Source organism: Chaetodon auriga, chromosome 10 (assembly GCF_051107435.1).
Source record: "Chaetodon auriga isolate fChaAug3 chromosome 10, fChaAug3.hap1, whole genome shotgun sequence".
In the NCBI taxonomy this organism is placed as follows: domain Eukaryota; kingdom Metazoa; phylum Chordata; class Actinopteri; order Chaetodontiformes; family Chaetodontidae; genus Chaetodon; species Chaetodon auriga.
The window spans coordinates 4,501,033-4,525,837 of NC_135083.1; the positions used below are offsets into that span (position 1 = coordinate 4,501,033).

At 44.3% G+C, this 24,805-nt stretch overlaps 1 protein-coding gene across 2 annotated transcripts in view; it reads left to right on the forward strand.

Annotated features, from left to right (window-relative positions):
* hspg2 (heparan sulfate proteoglycan 2) overlaps positions 1-22,450 on the forward strand; it is a 92,657-nt gene extending 70,207 nt beyond the window's left edge. The window contains exons 47-84 of one of the 2 annotated variants that reach the window (XM_076740982.1): positions 1,263-1,385; positions 1,541-1,693; positions 2,379-2,539; positions 2,788-2,865; positions 4,380-4,515; positions 4,608-4,759; positions 4,909-5,053; positions 5,552-5,695; positions 6,492-6,626; positions 6,753-6,934; positions 7,055-7,250; positions 7,390-7,569; positions 7,743-8,003; positions 8,112-8,274; positions 8,839-8,936; positions 9,037-9,303; positions 9,439-9,551; positions 9,693-9,840; positions 9,943-10,059; positions 10,250-10,267; positions 12,148-12,232; positions 12,313-12,457; positions 12,542-12,644; positions 12,732-12,841; positions 13,310-13,418; positions 13,641-13,739; positions 13,850-14,071; positions 14,350-14,594; positions 14,684-14,855; positions 15,291-15,413; positions 15,815-15,871; positions 17,298-17,373; positions 17,461-17,539; positions 17,910-17,957; positions 18,268-18,338; positions 18,432-18,515; positions 19,053-19,156; positions 19,876-22,450. In XM_076740982.1, coding sequence (XP_076597097.1) covers positions 1,263-1,385; positions 1,541-1,693; positions 2,379-2,539; positions 2,788-2,865; positions 4,380-4,515; positions 4,608-4,759; positions 4,909-5,053; positions 5,552-5,695; positions 6,492-6,626; positions 6,753-6,934; positions 7,055-7,250; positions 7,390-7,569; positions 7,743-8,003; positions 8,112-8,274; positions 8,839-8,936; positions 9,037-9,303; positions 9,439-9,551; positions 9,693-9,840; positions 9,943-10,059; positions 10,250-10,267; positions 12,148-12,232; positions 12,313-12,457; positions 12,542-12,644; positions 12,732-12,841; positions 13,310-13,418; positions 13,641-13,739; positions 13,850-14,071; positions 14,350-14,594; positions 14,684-14,855; positions 15,291-15,413; positions 15,815-15,871; positions 17,298-17,373; positions 17,461-17,539; positions 17,910-17,957; positions 18,268-18,338; positions 18,432-18,515; positions 19,053-19,156; positions 19,876-20,048 — 5,075 coding nt within the window. In that variant the 3' untranslated portion in view covers positions 20,049-22,450. The remainder of the gene's footprint in view (positions 1-1,262; positions 1,386-1,540; positions 1,694-2,378; positions 2,540-2,787; positions 2,866-4,379; positions 4,516-4,607; positions 4,760-4,908; positions 5,054-5,551; positions 5,696-6,491; positions 6,627-6,752; positions 6,935-7,054; positions 7,251-7,389; positions 7,570-7,742; positions 8,004-8,111; positions 8,275-8,838; positions 8,937-9,036; positions 9,304-9,438; positions 9,552-9,692; positions 9,841-9,942; positions 10,060-10,249; positions 10,268-12,147; positions 12,233-12,312; positions 12,458-12,541; positions 12,645-12,731; positions 12,842-13,309; positions 13,419-13,640; positions 13,740-13,849; positions 14,072-14,349; positions 14,595-14,683; positions 14,856-15,290; positions 15,414-15,814; positions 15,872-17,297; positions 17,374-17,460; positions 17,540-17,909; positions 17,958-18,267; positions 18,339-18,431; positions 18,516-19,052; positions 19,157-19,875) is intronic. The other variant, XM_076740983.1, reaches the window with a different exon arrangement.
* The last annotated feature ends 2,355 nt before the right edge of the window (positions 22,451-24,805 follow it).

Here is a 24,805-nt window from a genome sequence, read left to right on the forward strand (position 1 = left end):
TAATTTTGGTGACCACTTTTCATGTAGCTCCATCATCAGGTCAAATGTTCAATGTGATGTTCAATACATTCCCATCAGCCTCAGCTGTACTTAATGTTTCGTGCTAATTAGCAAATGTTAGCATGCTAACACACTAAGCTAAGATGGTGCACATGGTAAACATTATGCCTGCTACACGTCAGCATCTTAGCATTATCGTTAGCAATTAGCTGAAAGTAGCGTTGTGCAGGACGGCCTCCTAAAGCAGCTAGCTTGGCTGTAGAGTCTCGATCTGCCTCTGTTGTATTGCAGTGTATTTTGGTCTCTATAGCTAATTTCCCCATTTGTGACAACTGTACAAGGGTGAATATTGATAGAACTCACGCCTTTAAATTATATTAAGGCTTAAAGTTATGCATAATCATGGGCATGCCTGCTCTGAGTGACAACTAGCCACTAGGTTTTAGCAACCAGGCTTCATTCAGCCCACCTCCACCGGAGTAGCCAGGAGTTTCTCAGAGTCCCTGGGCTTCACGTGGCTCTTCAGAAACCTGTGGATGACATACAACAGGGACCAGGTCCACGTTTTATGAACTTCAAGGCAAACAGAGGAGGAGAGAAATTATGTTTTTTCTTAATATGGGTGAATTTACCCTTTAAGCTTCATCTCCTGATGCACTGATTCTGCCACAGATCTTTACAAAACCCACCACAGAGACTCTGTGAAGCACCTGGATACTCACAGTCCAATGAAACGTCTCTGCACTGGTGTCACTGAGGTCACAGAGTCAGAGCTCGGCCCGAGCTACAACAGTCCCAGGGGTTTTCTGTCTGCTTAGATAGCCTCATACCCCTCCCTCCCCTCTGAAAGAGGCCTTTCTATTGCTCTGTCACCCTGGAATCATACAGGCTTGATCTAGCAGCCAGCCAAACTGGCACAGACAGCAATATGCCCAGAGGCCATGCCAAGGTCTGCCTGCCACATCTCATCTGTTTCGTCTGCTCTGAGGATCTAGACTGCCAAGGGTGAGGGTGGGGGCACGGGCAGAGGCCATCACTCTCTCTCTCTCTCAGTCTGATCAATTCATTGTAATCAAAAGCATTCCCACAGTTTAATGTAATGCCCATGCAGCGGTTCGACACTCCTGACAAGGTTTCATTTTCCACTTCGCCACCGCACCGATAGATCAGTCTGCATTATCACGCTTTATTTCTCCACCCGCCTCTGGGAACTCTCGCTTTCCGTTTTGAGCTGTGTTTGACGGATGTGTCTCCTTCTGCAGCGGCAGAGGGGGCCCAGCCTGTGGCCACCATCACTCCCTCAGTGCTGAATGTCCAGCAGGGCCAGCGGGCAGAGTTTCGCTGCACAGTGACTGGAAACCCAGCCCCTGCCATTGAATGGATTGGTATGACCAGTCAGAACTCCACTGTTGTATTGTTTGGCACAGGCCTTGTTGAGATTTATTCATGGTAATCTGAGTGGAAATGCAAGTTTCTTTATTTCTGCTGTATGATTTGGAGAACGTCAGCTCAGTTCAGTCACAGGGTGTCACTGTTACAGGAGGTCCAGGGAACAGAATGAGTCCCAGAGCTGTGATCCGAGGTGGCGTCCTGACCTTCACGGCGGTGGATCCAGCCGACGAGGGAGAGTACACCTGCAAGGGCCTGAACACTCATGGGGAGCACACAGCACGGGTTTCCCTCTTTGTCCAAAGTATGTGTTGTGTTTGTGTGTGTGTGTTACATGTGGTGGGAACATGAAGCTGTTTACACACTTTGGGGACAAAATGCACGTCCCACGACATAAATGATATTTTATGGTTAAGGCTTGATTTATGTTGGCTTAAGGTTAGGACAAATGTTAGTGATTGAATTGAACTGAATAGTGATGATCAGGTTAGATTGTTCCACCAGTTCACAGTCCTGTTCAATGTCTAAAGGGCTTTTTAAGAAAACAACTAGCTTGAAACAACAGAAGCATCCCACACCACTGTGTTTAGCTTCAGCTGAGCTTTTTAGCTCATTAAAGTGAGACAGCTTTTGGAAAAAGCACAATCTTCCAGAAAAGAAAACATTAGTTCATAAGCAGTAACACACACTCTTGTTCAAGTCAGTACACTCAGGTGTCTTGCTGCTGCAGTCTCACTTTGTCAGGCATGACTAGATTATGGTAGCTAATGCTAGCTCATGTTAGCAAACTCTCTTTAGAGTGACATTGCTGAGCAGGTTAATTGATTTCACTGTTCTTCTCTATTTGTGCACCCGTGATTTCCATGTTTTAGCACGTCACAGAGGAAAAACAATAAGTAAACAATAACTGGTGAAAACTGTCGAGCAGAAGAAGTTGGGGTGGTTGGTTATTTTGTGTGTGAATGATCACAATGCATTTTTCTGGTCAGAGTCTAACCCAAGCGGCCTAGGCACCCAGCCCCAAGTCCAAGTCAGCCCCCAAAATATTGGAGTCCACGAGGGCGACACCTTGAGGCTGTACTGCCGGGCATCGGGATCGCCCACGCCGAAGCTCACCTGGCTGAAAAACGGAGGACAAATCCCTCCACAGGTGAGACACCCCCTGCAGCGTCAGTGCCTGAATCGTGCTTTTAACATGGATTCAATCTGTATTCATATTCTGCTGTGCTGTATTTCTGTCTCGCACTTCAAGGTGTGTCCGGTGCCGATGGTATTTCATCATACTGTGTCAGTTTATACTTTCAGCGTTTTGACCATTGACCTTTATTTTTCCCTCCCCTTCTGTTTGTCTCCTCCCCCCTTTTTTTTTGATCCCACCCTGTTCTGACGTTTGCTCAGGCCATTCCCTCTCACGGTTTCCATCAATTTAAAAGCAACAGTCTCGATGTGTTACAGAGACGTATTGAGGAGCTGCAGGTCTGTCCATCTGTCCGCTGTCTGTCTGTCCTGTCTCGTAGTTCACCTCAACTGTCCTCTACTGACCTCGTCTTCACACGTTGTCGACTAAGTGCATGATCAAACGTGTCCTTGATTCACACCTTGTAAATCCCGTTAATTTACCACAGCTGCTCACTAAATCCCTCTAGAGCTGTTGCCAAATACATTAAAACCAACTAGGTGGGTCTGGTTGACTTCTTAGTGTAATTGCATGCAGTCCGTGTTTTTATGTTGCGTTTTGTCAGTTAAAGTGTTCCATAGTCTTTTGTTTTGTGCTGTCCACATCATACCATCCCTGACGTGTTTGGGCTCTCAGCACCCAGTTGACCCTCATCATTCCATTGAGTGTATTAACAGGACTAAGTATACAGTAGGTACTGTAGGTATTTCAGACATATTTTGCTCCGTGCCAGGCGCAGCCCGCTGCCCCCCTGCCCAAAGGGGTATTGTGTTAGTCTGGTTTCTGCACAGCCCTCCTCGACTCGATGAGGGCTCCGGGGCCTGTTTAGTTCTGCCTCAGAGAGCCACTGCGTTGTGTCAGCCTTTCCCAGGGGGAGCTGGGCTCTGCCGTGCGACCACGCAGAAATTCTGTATGCTCTAGCAAACGGCTTGCTTTGAAAACTCGTCAATGGGTTCAGACACACATTGAGCCAGGGCCCGCCTCAGCCACTGCTCGGTTTAGCCTCCCTCACGGTTGAACGGGCCGGAGCTAAGCAGCTTTGTCCGTGGATGCCCCAACACCCCCCGGATACAGTAATCCCTCCCCAGACCCTCCCCTCCTGATTCCCCTCCCCTCTGAGGTGTTTCCAAACTTTATGAAAGCTCATTTTCAGCCTTGCTGGGCCTCTGACTGCCATGTGGAGTAGTGTACAAACAAGTCAAGTAGTTGATTGCTCATGAGCCAGAAAAGCGATTTTAAATATGAGCGTTGAAAGTGATGCAGGCTTTTGGTTCTTACTTGAGATATCTTATCATCTTTTCACCTCCAGGGCTTTGGATAGTGATTATTCCCTGATTTTACACTTTAGAACCACATTATATTGCACCGTCCCATCCAATCAATGTGTCAATTCTAACTCTCCTCATTTTTAAAGCCATCAATCATTCATCTTTTTTCAGAATCAAGATAGTTTAATTATCACCCATCATGATGTATTAACAACCCCACCAATCACTGTAGAAATGTTGGCACTACTTTGTACAGTTTCATGTACAAAGTACTGTGTTGTAGAAACCATGAATCAAAATCCATTTCCAGAAAGACTGAACTGTAGCAATAACAGCTCTTGTCTTGTCTTAAAGATCTTCACCGTAGCGCTTTTGTGTCGCTCTTAGCTAGTAATGTCAGCAATGTCATATTTGTGTTGTGTCGAGGGACGTGAGAGAGGTAAGTCATGTGCTTTGTCTTCAGTTCACTGTATTGAGTTATGTGTGTTTTATGGTGTAGATATTAGTAAAACCATACCTCTGAAATGTGTGTGTGTCTTCTCCAGGCCCGCATGGACCGCACCGACATCGGCACTCTGCTCATCCCCAACATCAAGATGTCCGACTCGGGCACCTACATGTGTGTCGGTAGCAACAGCATTGGCTCAAATAGCGCTCCCATTAAAGTCACTGTGTTCAAAGGTGAGATTTACTTCCTGTAAGGTCATAAGATTCAGAATGTCAGAGTGAGTGTTTTAGAGGAAAAGCCTGATGTGGTGTTTGTGTTGGTGCAGCGGACCACAGCTCCTCAGTGGTCACCATCCAGCCGTCTATCGCTGACGTCCAGGAGGGCCAGAATCTGGACCTCAACTGTTTCGCCCCTGGAAACCCTCCTCCCCAAGTCACCTGGACGAGAGCCAGCGGACGCCTCTCCTCTAACCACCAGGTAATCACACACACACATTTTGAATGATGTGATATGATACGCATATGAACAAGCAGTAAAGGTGGTGGTATGAGTGTATCATAAGTAAAATGATGAGTTTTCTTGTAAGCTGAACTGAAGTGACTCCATGTCTCGTCTGCTGGGCGCAGGTTTTGGGCAACCAGCTGCGTATCCTGTCAGCCACCCCGGAGGACTCTGGGGAGTATATCTGTCGGGTGCAGGGCAACTCTGGAAATCCAGGATCTCATGTCCACCAGGCTTCAGTGTCCGTATCTGTCACTTCGTCTTCTTCACGTAAGTTAGACAACACTGTAGGACTCATGCAGGGGGTACAGTAGCTCCCTGTGCAGACAGATAAAGAATGTTCCTGCTGTACTTAGCGGTGCTTGATGTCCAGCTGATTAGACTCGGCAGTCATTCTCACTGAGGAAATTGCAGTTGATGGCAGCGTCACTGAGAAGCATTACATGGCAGGGTGTTGTTCTCAGACTAACACTGCTTCACTTCATGAATGGACTTTCCAGGCGTACTTTCCAGCGGAGTGCAACGTGACCTCAGATTGAACGATTTTCCTTGCTACTGTCCCATGATCTCATCCTCATTCACTCCTTCCTGGACGTGAGCGATGTTTGAGCTCTTTAACTTCTGCCAATGCAGCCCATGCCCACATTGAATTGTAATTTAGTACTTCAGGTTTCTGTGATTAATAAGTCAGCTAAATGAAGTGAGATGGTGAACACCAATGCTCCGATAGAATCCGTGCAGAGCTCAAACCGCCGCTTTCTGCCGCAGGTCTTCAGAGTCCAATCATCGCCATTGAGCCCCACAGCGCTGCAGTGCGTGTGGGGGAGTCGGCCAGCTTCAGGTGCAGGGTGTACAGCGGAGCCCAGCCTGTCAGACTGGAGTGGAAACTGGCCAGCAACCAGCCGCTGCCAGGTAATAACCACACACACACCGAGGACCAAACCTGCTTAATGAGTTCTGATTTTATGATGTCATTATTTGCAAGCTATTACAGCTGCAGTCCACCCATGACTTACTCCTCTGTTACTTCATTTAAGGACTAATTTAGACCTCTGCTTTTCTCAAGACATTTTTGCATTGCTAGCATTTTCTCATTCAGTTCTTTTAGGCTTTTCTTCTCGAAACACAGCGGTGCTTTGTGGCGTGTGTTCAGTGAATAAACAAATGTGTGTAGTCATTTCTTCCAGTCTTCTTTGACCTTTCTTCAGATTTTTTGTAAAAGAGTGAAAATAAATGTGACTGTGCCAGGCTAATCATTGCAGTATTTCCTTCACATTTCTCCAGCTTAGTTTTTTTTCTTGCACTTTCCTCCCTTAATTATGATTATCTTCAAGGGCTGTCTTATACCCAAGATTTAGACCTCCTCAATATGTCTTTAAGGGCTATTCTGGTGATTTAGTCTTGCTCTTCCATAAAATTGGGGGACTGACAAAAATACTGCATCTCACACTTCCCATAATGCATCTTTCATTCGACCCCTCCTGCCTCCTGCCCTTTTCTTTCAAACCTCACACCTCCAGTTTGTATGCAGACTTTCCGTTAAAGCAAGTCTCAGGCTCGAGCCGAGACAACCCTTATGACATCATCAGGGTCATTTTTTAAACCTCAAAAAGCGCCATCCAAAACAACAGCACTGCAACACATGTATGAAAATATGCAGGCTTGCAGCATTTACATCTAATGTTTCATTTGCTCTTCTGTTCTTCAGATAATGTTAAAGTTGGCCCTGATGGTTCTGTTATTACCATTACCAATGTGCGCCCTATGAACCACGGCGCCTACCGTTGTGTGGCTAGCAACCCGTTCGGCATCACCCACACCATCGTGTCTCTGATTGTCAAAGGTAAGTGACATGCATGTCTACATAGAGTCACGTTTCTGTCATTGAACACCCCCAAACCTCTAAGTGAAGGGCTCCCTCTAGTGGCCGATCAGATCTGGAGCCAGTGTTTTCTATCTGTGCCTTCAGAGTCTCCTGTGGCCGCTGTCACCCCTGTTGGACCTGTGCGTGTCAGGGTGGGTGAACCCATTAACCTGGAATGCCAGGCGTCAGGAGAGCCCCGCCCCTCGGTCTCATGGCACAGGCTGGACAGCAACCGCAAGACCATGCTGAGCAGCCCCGTGCCCATGGAGTCCAACGCAGTCATGCAGGTACTGATACATCTGAAAACACTGCATTTCTGTGTTGCTGTGTAAAGATTCAAGATTGAGTCAATGTTCGAGATTAGTGAAAGTGTGTGTCTTTGCATCCATTTTTTTCCTCCCGTGCAGATACTAGTGGCACGTCCAGAAGACAGCGGCACGTACGTGTGCACAGCTCGCAACAACGAAGGCACCACTGAGACCAGGGTGGAGGTCATGGTTGAGGGAGGCCCTCAGGTGCCCACAGTGCCCAGGGCCTCTGTTCCCGAGCCGCTGGTGGTGGTGGCGGAGAGACAGACTGCGACGCTGCGCTGTGAGGCCCACGGTAATGATGCCCCAGTTCCTGTCCCGTCTTTCTGTAGCAGTTTGTAACATATGTGAATGCTGCAAAAACATGGCATAAAATTGGCATTTAATTAGATGAGCGTAGAACTTAAGTTTTGTTCTCCAATTTGCCTTCCAAGGCCTCCCCTCCCCGACGATCACCTGGTCCAAGCTGCGCTCTCCTCTGCCTTGGAGACACAAGGTGGTGAACAACAGCCTGGTGCTGCCCAGCGTGGGCCGCCAAGACTCTGGAGAATACATCTGCACTGCCACCAACAACATGGGCACCGCCGAAGTCACCATCATGCTCGATGTGGAGAGTGAGTGCTGTGGTTTTGCTGTTTTCTGTCATTTTATTTTAACGTGTTACTTTTCGTTTATTCTTTTAGATGTAATATATGTTGAGTAGAAGTTCCTCCTTCACATGTCTTATTCTGCAGCATGTATCTCTTGAGAAAACAAACACAGTAAACGTTCATCCTCTTGTCTCCAGCCCTTCCTTATGCCACATCTGTGCCTGATGATGTGGCTGTGCGGGTCGGGGAGGTGATCAGGTTGCAGTGCCTGGCCTATGGCACTCCTCCTCTGACCTACAGCTGGACCAAGCTGGATGGAAACCTGCCCCCGAGGGCCGAGGTTAATGGAGGGGATCTGCAGATCAACCTGGTCACTGCAGAGGACGCTGGGAGCTACAAGTGTGTGGCCACCAACAGAGTGGGCAACAGTGAGGTGGTTGCCAAAGTCACAGTCAGATGTACGTTTGCTGATGATTATGAATGATGATGAATGACTTGTGAGGTGCAATAGTGATATTCTGCTACCACAGCAAGACCTAAATCCTCTCTCTGTCCTTCCTCTGTAGCCCCCTTGGCAGTGCGGGTGTCACCCCAGGTTGAAGTAAAGGCCCAGGGCAGTGCTGTGGAGTTCACCTGTTCAGCAGCAGGTGGTATAGAAACCAAAATTGAGTGGCTGAAAGAAGGCGGAGCCCTGCCACCGAACCACCACATCAAGGACGGGGTGCTCAGGTGACTCATACACAAATTCACATGTAGACAACAGTTCAAGATTAAAAAACAGTGCTGCATGTGTGAATACGAATGTTTAAGGACCAAATTGCCAGTTTACCCTTTAACTACTTGCATTTACAGCTGAGTCTATTTCTATTCCTATTATTAGCACACTGTATATATAAAATGCATGGTATGGTTGCTGGTCTTCTATATTTGTACTATTGTCAACAAATCCTAAGAAAAAATAAAACTAATAATGTGTAAATCCCTCAATCCTTCCGGTTCACTGTAAAGCAGCAGGACAGCATAGAGTATGTAGGATTGACCAACATGTCATTCAGTGCAACAGTGACCCTGGTTGATGTGGTTTTAATACTGACTTTAATACAGCTTCTTGTCAGATTTGTTAGTAGGAAGAATTCTTTGCTAGCTTTGGTCATGGAAATGATTGACAATAAGAAAAATATAGAATGTCACCAGACTCATCCTTTAATCGTTTTCTTAAATGTTGTGTCGTATGTGAAGTAAAAACTTGCCCATTGCTGGTTTTCATGTGTGTAAATGAATGTTTCTCTGCAGGATTGAGAACCTTGAGCAGAGCAACGAAGGTGTTTATATCTGCAGAGCCAGCAGTGTGTATGGTCAGGCTCAGGACACTGCCAGGCTCACCATCCAAGGTCTGGTACATTCCCTGCGAATACACAAGTCTATACCCCGCTTCCTCAAAGCCAAACACAACGCCTTTGATTTCTTTTCATTTCTTTTCCTTTTCCGCAGCCCTGCCGAAGGTGATGATCAACGTGCGTACCTCGGTGCAGACTGTGATGATAGGAAACTCCGTGGAGTTTGAGTGCCAGGCCGTTGGGGACCCAGAGCCCACAGTTCAGTGGAGTAAAGTCGGTGGGTCTCTGCCCGCTCACATCATGGTGAAGGGCGGCATGCTGAAGATCGAGCAGGTGACAGAGGCCGATGCAGGGCAGTACCGCTGCACGGCCACCAACGACGTCGGCTCAGTACAGTCCCAGGTGGTCCTGAACGTCCAGTGTGAGTGCACATGAGGAGAAAAAACATTCCATCACACACACAGAAACAAACGCACTTTCACACACACGGATGCATTATGGTGGCAATTAAGCTGTCACCACCACCCTCATTTGAATCCTTTGCCCATTTGCGCAGCCCTCCCTCAAATTGCTGCGCTGCCTGAGACGAAGGAGGTGACAGTTGGGTCTGATGCAGTCTTGCCTTGTGTGGCTTCAGGATACCCCGTGCCTGAGATCAAATGGTCCAAGGTAACCAAGATATTTCTGTCATCCAGTAAACCTTTTTTTTTTTCAAGATGATGTGAGGTTTAGGAACTCTCTTTAATGATAGTCCAGATGTTTGCTTGACATTACTCATAATGCTGCTTCTGTTACTGCGCCTGTATCCAGCTGGAAGGAGAGCTTCCTCCAAAGTGTTTCCAGGAAGTGAACGTGCTGACGGTCCCTCGGGTCAGCCATGAGGATTCTGGGACATACGTCTGCACGGCCTCTAACAAACAGGGCAAAGTGGAAGCCTTTACCTCGCTTCAAGTTCACGGTTAGTCTGCGAGGTGCACAGTTCTGTGGGAAGGGATGTTAATAAATGAAAGAACAGTTTTGAGTATGAACTGCACTAACTATGAGATCATTGTTTTTTCAGAGAGAGTGATGCCATACTTTGCTCAGGACCCCTTGTCCTACCTCACCCTGCCCACCATCAAAAATGCCTATAAGGCTTTCAGCATTAAGATCAACTTTAGGCCTGATAACGTTGATGGTAAGGAAGCACAACCTGAACCTAATCCTCCCTGAAGTGTTACTTTACACTTTTCTCTGTCAAATCTTGCAGCGTGGTAATGTTTTGTGACTTGTGTACCGTGTTTGTCATGTTTCATGTGTAATCTCACTGCGTCTTCTGTCCCTTCCCTCTCTCCCTCACCTCTCCCTCTCACCCACGTGGTGGGAAGGTCTCATATTGTACGCTGGTGAGTCTCATTTCTTGAGAACCACAGGAACTCAAGAGTGATGCTGGCAGTGCTGCTTTTTGGCTCCATCAGACTTTCACATAATGCATCCAGCTCAGCTAATTTAGGGGCTGTGACAGTGATGCGAGATGGTGCATGGCCTATGTTTTCATACAGGCTTTTTGGACATGATCACAGAACCACTTTTAAGAGTATTACAGTCATCAGTATAATAATGGCTTGGTTACAAATCTGCTTTTACATCCCAGTCTACTTAAACAGCTTCTACACCGCCGACACAGCAGCACTGCTGCTTAAAATCACAGGTTTTATACAACCCTGATTCCAGAAAAGGTGGGACGCTGTGTAAAACATAAATGAAACAGAATGTGATAATGTGTTGATCCTTTTTGACGTGTACTCAACTGAAAACAGCACAAAGACAATAATGTTTGACCTCATCAGCTTCATTGATTTCTATAAGTATCTATATAAGTTATATATAGTTTCTATAAGTAGGAATAAGTGTCTGCTTATTCTGAATCTGGTGCAGCAATGTTTCAAACATGTTGGGACAGGAGCAACTAAAGACTGGGAAAGATGTGGAACGCTCCAAAAACACCTGTTTGGAACAGTCCACAGGTAAACAGGTTGATTGGTGACAGGTGATCGTGTCATGATTGGGTATGAAAGGGGCATCCTGGAAAGACTCAGCTGTTCACAAGTGAGGATGGAGCGAGGTTCAGCACTTTGTGAACACGTGACTGGATGAAGGAGATTAACACACGAACTCAGGAACACTTTGTAAAACTGTTTGTTAAACACAGTTCGTTTGAAAATGATCACGTTCTGGTTTTGTTTATGTTTTAAACAGCGTCCCAGCTTTTTTGGAATGGGGATTGTATGCTAGAACTGTGTAAATACAACGCTACACATGTTTCTTTAGGTGTTTCTTTTATTATTTAAACTTCACTGCAGCTCTGAAAACAGGGAGAGCTTCACAAAGCCAAATTACAAGTACTCACATGGTTCCTTTGAACCCATCCACAGCTGGTGCAGGATGTGTGGCGACAGCAAAATGAAAAGACATTACAGTAAAATGTTTGGAAAATCCAAGGAAAATATTTTGACTCTTATTCTTATTGACTGGCAACTTATGTGTGGCCGTGGCAACACGCGAGCTACAAATTATCACAAAAGCTCTTTAAACACGCTTGATTCCGTCTGTTTAAATGTGTGATACAAACATCGACAGCATTTCATGCGCAAACTGGCTTCACAGTCAAGTTTGTGTTGCACATTTATGCAGTCTGCTCTCTCTTGATCACTTCTTTTCACAACTATCACACTCGATGTAGAAAGACGTGTAGGAGGGCATGATCCCACTTCCCTGTGAGCCACTGTGGCTCATGTAAAGCATGTGTTCCCGGCATGTGGAGACAGAAACTGGAGGACTGGTGTGACTGGTTGCCTTCGGCAGCCCAGTTATTCCCACGTAGGATGGAAGGTTATAACCTGGCTTGGTTGGCTTTAAACCTGCCTCACCATGGCATGCTGCTTCACCATCCAGCTTTCAGAGAGTTTACAGTGTGTGTGAGTGACATTTTAAATAATGTCCATCTAAACAAGTCACGTACGCTCATGTTTGGTCTAAAATCTTGATTTTCTTGAGTGAAATGTAGCGGGATCAGGTGACTGTTTCAGGAACGCTGCAGAGATCAGTGTTGTTGTTTGTCATTTTGTTCCACTATTGACTCAAGGAAACTTTTGAAAGAGCTTGATATGCAGCACAAATACTGGAAGATTCCATTTGTTTATTGACTTGTTAAGATGGATATTATTGTGGAGTATGCATGTCGGATTAGGTTTTTCCGAGTGCTCACCTTGTTTCTGTGGTGTAGGTATGATCCTCTACAATGGCCAGAGGAGGACCACAGGAGCAGACTTTATTTCTCTGGGGCTTGTGGGCGGCCGCTTAGAGTTCAGGTCAGTGTATGCGGGTCTTTCTTCAGCTGCCTGGAACACAGCACAGATCTTGTTCTTAATCACATGTTATGCCTTCTCAGGTTTGACGTGGGCTCTGGCATGGCCACCATACGCGACAACAACCCCATCAAGCTGGGAGAGTTTCACACCGTTGAGCTGTATCGAAACCACACCTTGGGCTACATCATTGTAGACGGAGGGGAGCCCATCAACGGCAGCTCGCAGGTCAGCGTTAGCGCCGCTGTCACGTGTGAGCATTTTAAGTTAGCAGTTAATGTGTTTTCACAAATGCACATTTCCTCTCCTCAGGGCAAGTTCCAGGGCCTGGATCTGAATGAGGAGCTGCATGTGGGTGGCTACCCCAACTACACAGTCCTCGCCAAAACTGCTGGCATTAAGACTGGATTTGTTGGTAAGATGTCACACTGTTTGCACCACAGGACAGGAAATACAGGACGGAGGAAAAGGCTCAAATTTATTGGCTGTTTCTTCTGTGCAGGCTGTATCCGTCAGCTGGTCATCCAAGGTGATGAAGTCATCTTCAAAGACCTGGACCGCAGCTCTACTGGAGTCTCAAACTGTCCCACCTGCAAAGACCGCCCATGCCAGGTCAGTGTGATCATTCGCTAATCCTTTTTGATGAATAATCAACTGAAAACAGCGCAAAGACAATATATTTAATGTTTGACCAAGCGGGAGCAACTAAAGGCTGGGAAAGATGTGGAACACTCCAAAAACACCTGTTTGGAACAGTCCACAGGTAAACAGGTTGATTGGTAACAGGTGATAGTATCATGATTGGGTATGAAAGGGGCATCCTGGAAAGACTCAGTCGTTCACAGCCGAGGATGGAGCGAGGTTCACCTCTTTGTGAACACATGATTGGATGAAGGAAATCACTAGATGGGCTCAGGAACACTTTGTAAAACTGTTGATGCTAAACACAGTTTATTTGCAAATGATTGCGTTCTGCTATTATTTACATTTCACACAGCATCCTGACTTTTGGAATCAGGGGTGTATCCGTCTTCTCTGTAGTACTAATATCCAGTTATTTTCTTCCATGTCATCATTCAGAATGGAGGGAGTTGTGAGGACTCAGAGACCAGCTTGTACAAGTGCACCTGCCCCAGAGGATTCACAGGCAGCAACTGCCAGCACCACTCATCCCTGCACTGTCACTCAGGTACAGCCTCCACCTGACCACACAAACAAACCAAAGCTCTCAGCTCCGTTAGTATACACCATTAACAGTTCAGTGTTATACCGGTAAATAATAAAAATGGTAAAATACGTGTTTCTTCCATTGAGATACTGAGCCATCCATGTAAGGGTGACTTTATTTTTATACACACAAAGTGGTATCTTATCTTATCTTATCTTATCTTACTGTCTGTGACTCCCACAGAGGCCTGTGGACCAGACGCCACTTGCATCAACCGACCAAACGGCCTGGGCTACGACTGCCGCTGCCATCTTGGCAAGTTTGGAAACAAATGCATGGATGGTAAGACAGAAAGTTATACTCTCATCTCCCATCAAGTATTTTTAAAATACAAACGATGTTTCAATAGATATTTTCCATGTGTAATTAAATATTCTGAACACTTTCTCCAGGGGAACTGGTGACCACGCCACTGTTTGATGGCGATGAATCATACATAGCCTATCCCCCCCTGACCAACATCCACGATGACCTGCGTGTTGAGCTGGAGTTCAAGCCCCTGGAAAGAGATGGCCTGATGTTCTTCTGTGGAGGGAAGAAAATGAAGGTGGAGGACTTCGTAGCCATCTCCATGGTGGAGGGACATGTAGAGTTCAGATATGAACTGGGCACAGGTAAAGCATGGACACAAATCTGTTGTCATTTCAGAAAATATCAGTGTGTTAGCCCTTAAATATCTACAGGCAAATGTAACTCACATCATTTTGTTTCTGCTTTGTGTTTTATGAATGAACATTATGAAGATTTTTAGTGCAATTAGAGTTAGATTTAAACTGAGACTGAAAAAGGATATAAATTCCTGTTTCACAAATTATTAGCCAGATAATACTGACGTGAAGTGAGTTTAAACCTCCACTTCATCCCTTTTCATGAGGCTGATCTTGACTTCCAGGCCAGGCAATTCTTCTCAGCCCAGAGCCGGTCTCTCTGGGCCAGTGGCACAGAGTTGTGGCCGAGCGAAACAAGAGGGCCGGCCACCTGAGGGTGGACCAGGGCCCAGTGGAGAGGAAGACGTCTCCAGGAAAAGCCCAGGGCCTCAATATCCATACCCCGATGTACCTGGGAGGCGTTCCCCTCATGGACATCCTGCCTAAGCCCGCCAATGTCAGCGAAATGTTTGAGGGATGCATAGGAGAGGTGAGGCGGTAAAAGATGGAACGAAGCAACAGTTCAGAAACATTTTTTCTGTATCTGGCAGCTGAAACTTGTCTGCACTGCCTGCTTAGGTTTCCATCAACAACAAGAAGGTGGATCTGTCCTACAGCTTCACAGACAGCAGATCTATCCGCAAGTGTGTGGACAACAGCCCCTGTGACCGCCGGCCCTGCCTGAACGGTGGTCACTGCATGTCAAGTGTGGAGTATGAGTACCAGTGCCTCTGTAAGGATGGATTTGAAGGTCAGTGCTCATCCTCTTCGTCATCTAAACACTGGAAAAGATGTCTGCATAGGATCTGCAGAAGTACAACTCTAATCTTTCAACACGACTAAGGATTATTTGCAGCACAGTTCTGGATTCTGGTGCATAATCTGATTTGTGTTTTCTGCCCATTTTTAACTTCATCTATAACTTGAAGATTTTCTGAGCTGCGTCTTGTTGAAGGCAACCTCCTTAACCATAAACTATAGACAACTTCAGGACATAAAATCTGGTTAAAAAACAATACAAACACATTCTCTCCTTCAAAAAATCTGGATATTTTTCAGTTAAAGCAAAAACCAATAAACATTTTCCAAGTCTCATCTCCAAACCCCGTTAACTCACCTTTCCTTTGGTGTGAACTTGACCTTCGACCTTTCACCCCTGACCCGTAACTGGTATGTGACCCCGCAGGTGAGCGCTGTGAGGTGGTGAAAGATGTGTGCGAGAGCGACCTTCAGTGCCACAACGGCGGCAGCTGTGTCGACGGCCAGTGTGTGTGTACACCCGACCACACAGGCCTGAACTGTGAAGAAAGTAAGTAGCTACATAACAATAGTTACTAGATATCATATCAGAATTGAACCCAGGAAGAGCAAAACGTGTGGGGAAAAATGTTTGATTGTATTAATGATACAACTTCAGTTGCAGCCAATTTGCACAAAAGCTGTTCTGAAACATCTCCAAAGCATTTCCCGCCTTACAGCACATGTGACTTAGCGCATACCCCTGCATCCCATAGACAAAGTTATTTATCATCAAAGCAGAAAGACTAGACATGCAGCATCAGATGAGGCCGTATCACTCACATTCTCCTCAGTATGAAGCCTTTCTAGCATCAGACAGTTCACCCCCAGCATTGCAGGGCATGCTGGGAGGGTCAACCCTAAGTGATTACTTATGTCTTACGCTCTCATGGCTATATCCTGCACACACAGGCCAGGTCTCCAGCCTCCCCGAGGCCCAGTGGAATTTGGAAGCTAAGGAGGCAAATGGTACAGTATTTTCACTTTCAGCCTGCCTGACACAACCGTGACTAACAGGGGCCTGTCTGAACTCGAGGGGCCCCGCGTCCCCTCCAAGCTCAACCTGTCTATCGCCTAACACATGTTCGCGCATAAACACAAACCAAACATGCGTCTGTACTCAACTGGAAACAGGCTCTTATCCCCACTGGAAAGTTGGGAGAGGGGAATTCTGCATCTATATTAAAAGGTAATAGGATGGGAGTCTGTAGTCGGGAGATCAACCGATTTATGCTTCCTGTTTTTGGACCCATATGAAATGTGGAATTCCCCTTGTTTTTGTTTTTCCCTCCCGTCACGTCAATGCCTGTGAGACGGCCACTCACAACATAAAATCTTGTCTCCGTCTACTTCAAGAATGCCTGTCTGCAAAACAAGAAAATACGCACAAACACTTGTTTTTCTCTCTGGAACTAAGTCGGAACATTAAATTCACACATTTGCGCTGTTACTAACAACTTCAACTGTCTGTTGAAAGCACAGTGTGATGGTGTTTGGGTGAGTTGATATGTGTTTCAAGCATGAACCCATGGTGAGTTCAGTTTGATGAAAGATCAGCGATGGTGTAACGTTTGAGGGATGGAGTTGACTTGCTCGTGTTGGAAAAGATTTTGCACCATGGAGCCTGGTTTGGTTATACTCAAGATATTTGTTGTATTGAAATTTTAAGTTTGGGCATATAATGAAAGTTAGGATTATATTTTATTTCATATATTTTTAAGTGAGACTTTGTACTTTTATAAAGAAGAAATAAGCAAGAAAACACATGCAATTGCTCATTTCTATACACTCAGAGGTTGCTGTTATAGACTTGATCTGACATGTAGTTTGTGGTGGCTATTGTTAGCCAATGCTAGCAAACTTTATACAAATATTGCTTTGTAAGTGACATTACTGAGTCAGTTTGCAGGTAAACACACAATGTTTATTGAATTATCCAACAGTAAAATCAAGTAGATAAGAGTAATAAAGTCAGTAAACTTAATCCAGTAATACTGGCTACACATTAGTATCTAGGCCTCTCTAAAGTATGCTAGCATTAGCTAACATTAGCTAACATACGCCTCATAAAAGATGGAGTGTATGTAATGAAGCATGGGTGCAATTTATTGTTTATGAACTCTAATTTTCATTGGTAAGAGGAAGAATGTGTTATTTCTTCTTTTAAAACTTCTGTTTTTTAAAACACCACCATAAATAAAATACTCTGGTCGGTGTTTTATGTGAAAGATTACCTCTTTGTCTAGAACCGTTGTATCTAACCAAGCCTGTCTTAGCAGGGTTTCTTCCATGCTTTGGCCACTGGAGGGCACCATAACAATGAGGACAAAAGTTCACAGCATCTTTGCTATTGTTCGACTGTCATTTTGATTTGTGCCTTCTGCATTTTTTGTAGATTCACCTTATCAGTACGCAGCTCATTTCCACAATGATGGCTACATTGCCCTTCCTAAATCCATTTTCCCAAGAAGGTAACTACAGTTTGCTTTTCTACCCTGTTCTGCTCTCACAGATGGTGCAACAAGGGTAAAATTGATGTCATTTTATTTCTGTTTCAGTGCTCATGATTCTCCAGAGACCATCGACCTGGAGATCAAAACCGGCTCCTCTGAGGGTCTGATCCTGTGGCAGGGAGTGGTGAGTCCTGGTCCTGTCTTGAGTCTTATCTCTGGAGGACCGAGCCCTGATTTAATCCATATCTTAGGCCTGGTACTCACATACTTCCCTTCCACCTTTTCATTGTCACCCTAACTTTGCTACTCAGCACGCTTAATCATCACCATTACCTCACGTGTAAAGAAGTGACACTCATTAATGTCTCGTAACATTCAGCAGGTTTTAACTGACATGTTAACAATCATTCATCTTGAGCGGCGTTCAACGTGCTGCGTCCTCAGTGGCACGGAGGCTGTAACGTTGTTGGGCATGATGGCTGCGAGCCCGGCTCTGTCTGACACGACTAAATAAATGCATGTTGCTTCTCTAACTCACCCTCCATTTTCCTCAGGAGACCAATGGCGCACGCAATTTGCGAAAGGTGCATGCTAGTAAAAAGGTATCCACTCAAGCACAAGACACTTCTTATTTATTTGGCATGTTTCATAATGTGTGCTTTTCATACAAATATAGAATTCCGATTGTCAGATATGTCAAGAGACTCACATGATTTGAAATTAAATGTATGCATGACGGCTTCTGTTGTCACTTTGCATGGACGGTTTTACATCACGCTGCGATCTGTATGCATTACCTCATGTTTGTTTATGTACCATTATGTACAGACAATTACTGCAGGGAAGCTGCTCAGTGGTTCACAGTATTCAGTCATACAGCATCTTCTTCTTCTAAAACACATTTATTTCCAGGAACTTGGAGAACACGGCAAAGGAAAGGACTTCATTAGCCTCGGCCTCCAGAATGGACACCTTGTTTTCAGGTGACCTTCTCGAAAGTTCTGTGAGCTCTGAGCATTATTGTTTTCAGCTCATGTTCATGTTGTGGTAATGCTGATAATATTTGTGACATCCAGTTACCAGCTGGGCAGTGGAGAGGCAGAGATCTTGTCCCGGACATCCATCAATGATGGGAGATGGCATAGAATCACAGCAGTCAGGTAGGATTGCATATTATACCCTGCAGCCTCTTGTACAAACTAACCATTACAAGTAAAGTCTTAATGACAAGAGTGTAAGACTTAACCTCTGTAAGCTGAGAAGGAATCAGATGATTCACACACTTTTGCTGACTTAATGTACAGTAATGGCAGTATTTTGGTTGGCAAAATATCAGGAAAGATTCCAGATGTTGGACCAACTAAAATAAAGTTTTTGCAGGTCTGCTGCATCATGAATTTTACTGTAGCCAATAGTTTGTCTAAACTGATTCAGCATACAGTTGTGAAATTAATGGCTCAAAAACACATACAAACATCTGAAATAGCAGCATGCTTTGGAAAATTGTCACCCATTATGATCTTGGTTTTAAGTTTAATTTGTGCTCTCTTGTTATATAACTCACCCAATAATTTAAGTTTGATGCTCCACTGTATCAGCAATATCAGCTGTTATCAATATATCAGCTGCATCTGTACGTTTCAGACTTGTCTGTGTGAGTTCAGTGTTCATCTCTTCATTCTCCTACCTTCTTGCAGGACTGGAAAAGATGGATACATCCAGGTTGACGGAGACGCCGAGCTACATGGACAGTCTAAGGGCAGGAGCCTCATGGTCAACACCAAAGGCAGCATATATCTGGGTGAGTGGACTGAAAGTATGGAGGCCAGAAAGTGACAAAATGTCACAAAACCTGATCAGACAAGTCAGATATATAACTGAAAACACCAAAGTCCAATAATGGGGTTAAGGTTTTTAAGGTTTAGGTTAAGTTTAGGGTTAAGCAAGTTCTGGTTATAGTTATGGTAAGTCTCCAGGAAATGAATGTAAGTTTATGTGATGTCCCCAGAAGTGATGGAAACATGACTGTGTGTGTGTGTGTGTGTGTGTGTGTGTTTGTGTTTGTGTTTGTGTGTTTGTGTGCATACATATATGTGTGTGTGTGTGTGTGTGTGTGTGTGTGTGTGTGTGTGTGTTCATGTATTACTTGTTGTGGGGACATAAATCTGTTTTCACAGTCACATTGTGGGGACACCATACTTGTGGGGACAAAATGCAGGTCCCCATAATATAAATGACTACATTTTAGGTTATGTTTAGGGTAAGTCACCAGAAAATTAATGTAAGTCTATGTAAACTGTGCAGCGAGCTAAATTAGCTGGAAACAAAGTTACACATGTTTTCTTACACTGTATTTTTGGCAGTTTTGGCCTTCCATACAGGGACTTCCTCACTGCAGAAATGAGTGAAGTCACCTTGGTCATTTATTCAAAGCTGTATCAGTGAAATGTTTCGTGGGTCCAAATGTCCAAAGAGGACGTTTATCACTGGTCGCTCATCGTGTGTGTTCCCATGTGACAGGCGGAGCCCCGGACATGGCTGCCATGACAGGAGGGAAGTTTTCGACGGGAATGACGGGCTGCGTGAGGAACCTGATGCTGATGAACGCCCGGCCGGGACAGCAGCCGGCCCAGGCCATCGACCTGCAAGCCCACGCGGCCCACGGCGTCAACGTGCAGCCGTGCTCCTCATAGATCGCAGCGCACACACGAACACACACACACGAAAACACACGCACACACACAGAGACTATGGAGTGACGACAGACACACACAGCAGACTCACACAGAGAGACTTACACACAAAGAGGCTGACACAAACTTGGTGCTTCGCTGCTACCAAAAAAAAAAAGCAAGATGACACAACAGGATATGTTTCTCTGTGTGCAGTAAAACCAAAAAAAGAGAGAAAAAATGAAACGATATTAACAAGTCTTCTCTTCCTCAGTGTTGTATTCTCAATGAAGGACTATTAACACAGGAGAACCAGTACAGTTTACATACTTCCAGCAGTAGTTTTAGCCATGAGAAGAGTAAGAGTAAAACATATTAGGCCTTCTACGATGGGTCAGATCCTATGGAGTTGGAGATGTTTTTACAGCACTGAATTTTTATTTATATACATATGAATATATATATATTATATTTGTGGGGGAAAACATGCAAACTAACCATAACTGCTCTTCAACTTTCCTAGAGTTTATTCTGGGTTCTAATACTGTGTGTCCAAGGCTTTTTACAGGCCTAACTGTATTAATACTTGAAGACGTTTAGGCCTTCTTTCTTCACTTCTGTAGAGGAACCTTTTTTGCGAGCATGCTTACAGTCTTTTTGCAAATTGTTGGGAGAGGAGCGCACACGGTCACGGTCACATGCAGCTTCAGTACACAACTCAGGTCGTCTGATACACATTAATAACCACAAATGGCTGATTTTTTTTTTTTTTTTGCTTTGGCAGCGATGTTGTGTCTCCTGTGTCTTTATTTGTTCTTTTTTTATGAAAAGAAAGAAACCTTGGTGCTAATGTCAGACATGAAGATACAGCACATACGGTAGTCATATGGTTTCATGTCTGTCCCACGTAGAGGTGTGGTTTTTTTTTTTAGTCATTTGGTTAGCAGTATACGCTAGTGACACATTTGTTGATATGCATGGCGTTTGAGGTTGATTTTATAAGAGTATGGCATGATTTGTTGCCTCCACAGCCTTATTTGATTGAGTAGATCTCAAAAAACAGCTGACTGAAAAGCATTTTTTTTTAACGTGTGAGTGTTGAAAATATCGTTTTACGTGTAAAACTATCTGCCAGTCAGGTAGATATCTCTGTCAGTTAAGAATGAGTGTGTTTGCTTGCATTTCGCATAGGTCACTCTACTTTAAGCCCCAGTACAGAGTCAGGTGTGTGTGTGTGTGTGTGTTTGTGTGCGTGCGTGTGTCATTATCCATAATCCTCAGGAGGGTCAACCCAGAACTGCCTCAAGATGTTACTTAATTTTCAGGTTTGGTAGCTTTAGTGACGATTCAGTAAGCTATAAAACTCTGAAGGCTCTGTGGGTTGTTTCCTCTGCAGAGGGAGATTCATCAAACAGCAGTAGGACGCAGTCGGGACAGTGTTTGGTCATGTGAGGATGCAGCGGAAGCCTCCTGCAGGTGCTGTGACCAGTCGTGCAGCTCCGATAAAGCATGCTCGCCCACCTTTAGTCGACCACACCACAACGGCACGATCACTTTGGGGTTCACAAACCTTTTCTCTTTTTTTTTTGTAAGCTTGAAGTATTTGTATTAATATCCTAAAAATGAGCACTATCCTTTCTCCTAGAGTTGCTTCATTTTTATTTATTTCGTGTTTTTTTTTTTTTTCTTTTCCTCTTTTTCATCGCTTCGCTTCAAGGCTTGATTCTGCTGTTTTAGAGCAATCACCGAAGCTTGCTAGTTTCTTTCCTCTGGTTATTGTGTATTGCCTCCCACATCCCCTTGTTTTTCCCCTCATGTTTGAGTTTGAATACGGCCCCCCCGGTAAGTTCCTCAGAAACCCCCAATCCAGTTCCAGGAAGGGTTCACGTGCGCCTGACTGGGACTGCCCAGTCAAACGGTTGGAAACTGGTCTTATTATTCACTCGATGAAAAAGTCTTAGACTCCAAATGCAAATAAATTATTTGTCTGCACGGAAAGGCGTCATCACGTTTGTTAAAATCTGAGCACGTGGATATCAAAGAGCCACTGCTGTGGTCCAGGTTTAGGACACTGAAGCAGAGAATGACGGTGTGTGGGTTCCTTTTGTGTATCTGCTCTTAAACTGGATTTTCATACATACACTGTACACTCACGCCCACTGCTTTTTGGTTGTTTTCAGGCCATTGCAAAATATGAAAGGTGCACTTTTAGTAACGGTGGAAATTTTTATTTTGAAAGCTTTTTTAACATTTTCCTGTTTCACTTCCGACTTCCTGGCAGAAAATAACTCGAAAGTTACATGAATGAAATTGTACCAGATGAAACGTTGTCCATGTTCGGACGACCTCACATCCATTTCCAGTGTTGAAAAGACGCTCCCCCTGCCCTTGGTGTTTCTTAATTAAAAACAAAATTCATGTGCTATTTGTAATCTTGTGAGTTTTCTTTCTTCACGTCTGCGTCGCTTGTGTTCTGCTCTGTGCTGGGAGGTTTCTATAGAAGGAGCATTTTTGAGTCAAATCACTTCATTGTTCCCAAATAATCCATTGTACAGGTAAGCCTTCAACTCGGTCTGATTACACAGCCTATTAAGAGAGTTAAGCCCCAGTGTTCCCGTGCAGAGGTTACACCCAAATCAGGTTTCTAGAATAAACCTGTCTCATGGGTCCAGTGCTCTCATCTTACAGAGTCTACTGTATGTGTATGATAAATTGTCTCGACAATGGATAAATACAAAATGCATCATGTAAAGTCAAGTTTGATACTGATACTGATAATAGTCTGATTATAGACAGTACAATGTCATAACAGTAAGGTACATTCATGTACATTATAAATACTCCGTACAAGTGATTCATATAACTCAAGGTTTTAGAAATATAGTGGTCAGATTGGTCTGCAGCTGCAAAACTTATAGAGAATAAAGTTAAATAATTCATGAACCGCTGTTGACTCAACGGCAGTCACAACAGATTACAGAGACCCCTTTGATCCACAGGGTGGCTGTGCACGAAGGTGAGGACTCATCACTCTGTGGGAGGATGACGAGGCAGAGGTGGGTTTGTGCCGGCTCAGTTTTCAGGCTCACTTTAAGGTCGTTATGTCAGAGATGGTTAACTCCCATCAGAAACAATAGATCTTACATGTGCTTTCACAGGTCTGCCATCCTCCAAAAAGGTGCTTTTTTCCCTCAAATTTCTCATTTGCCCAACTAGTTATACATTAAATCACTGTTACACAATCATGTTTGCACAATTCTATCTCCATATTTATTTATTTTATATATATTAAACTAATTTCTTACTCTGATTTTTCTACCTACAGAATCAATGATGAACTGTTTTGACACTATTAGATGCAGATGAGAAGCTTCGTGGAAAGAAGAACCAGAAGCTTGTGGTGTATTTTTAGTAAAGCTAATAACAATTAATCAGTAAAAGGTAACATGTCCTGAAGTCTTTTGACATCTCAGGTTTGTATGATTGTAAGGACTAAAAGGCAAAATATATCTTTCTCAGCAGTTCAGATTTTGACTGTTATTTGGTTAATCTGTATCTTGCAAGTCCCCCAATTTCATTGAAGTGCACTAAATCACTTAAATATGACTTAAATCAAATTTTGGGGCAAGTCCAAGCCATCTTTCCAATAAATGCAACCTGAAAATGAATTTTATTGAGGCTGGTATCACAAGGCCTGTGGTCACTGCTTGTCAGAAATGCATCACTTTCTTGCCTCTGGGCGTGTTGTGTCACAGTGTCATGCACACAGCAGTTAATCGACACCAATCCTGGTTATTTTAGACCTTTTCTATTCATTCAGTGACATTTCACAGCAGGGCTTCAGGCCTTAATTGTTATCTATAGAAACTCTGGAGTCGCTTTCAACAGATGAGCCTTCGCCTCACTTTGCAGGTAACGTATCCACCTGCCCGAAGCCTATTAAAGGCTGTGACACTGAACTTTTCAAATAAATGGCAGTCAGACACAAGTCTTCAAGTTTGGAGCCAGAAAACAGCAACAAGTGCAACAATCATTCCTTTAGTTTGAGTCTCTTTTAGTTCTGTATCTGTTCTTTAAGCACACACAGGTCTGAATCTGTGAGGTGAACTGATGGATCAGATATTTATTAGCATGGTTGTCGAGCTCACACAGGAAGTGCATCATCAAGTTGCTCTCTCTTTCCGAGCCTGAGGGACTCCTGCTGCCCTCATTCCACACTGAATTCTATATGGTCTTGACAAGTCTCAATTCATTTGACACTACACACTGCTGAACTGGAGGATGTGTGTTGGTCAAACACTCAGAAGCTTAATGAAAAAAGAAAGTAGGATCATCTATTCTTAACAGACTGACACAGGAAAAAGTTGGGGCACTGCGTAAAACATGAATAGAAAGAGAATGTGATGATCTGCAAAACATCGAAACCACATATTTAACTGAAAATAGCACAAAGGCAACGCATCAAATGCTGAAGCTGAGAAATTTGATTGCTTTTTGACAATTATATCCTCATTTGGATTTTGATGTCAGCAACATGTTTCTAAAAAGTTTGGTCAGTGGCAACAAAAGACTGGAGAAGATGTGAAACGCCGAAAGAAAACAGCTGGTGGATCATCTCAGAGTTAATCAGATTAACTGGTAACAGGTGAGTAACATGATTGGGTATAAAAAGAGGATCCAGAGAGGCTGAGTCTGTCTGAAGGAAAGATGGGGAGGGGTTCACCACTCTGTGACAGACTGAGCTGACAAACAGTGCAACAATTTAAGAACACACATCT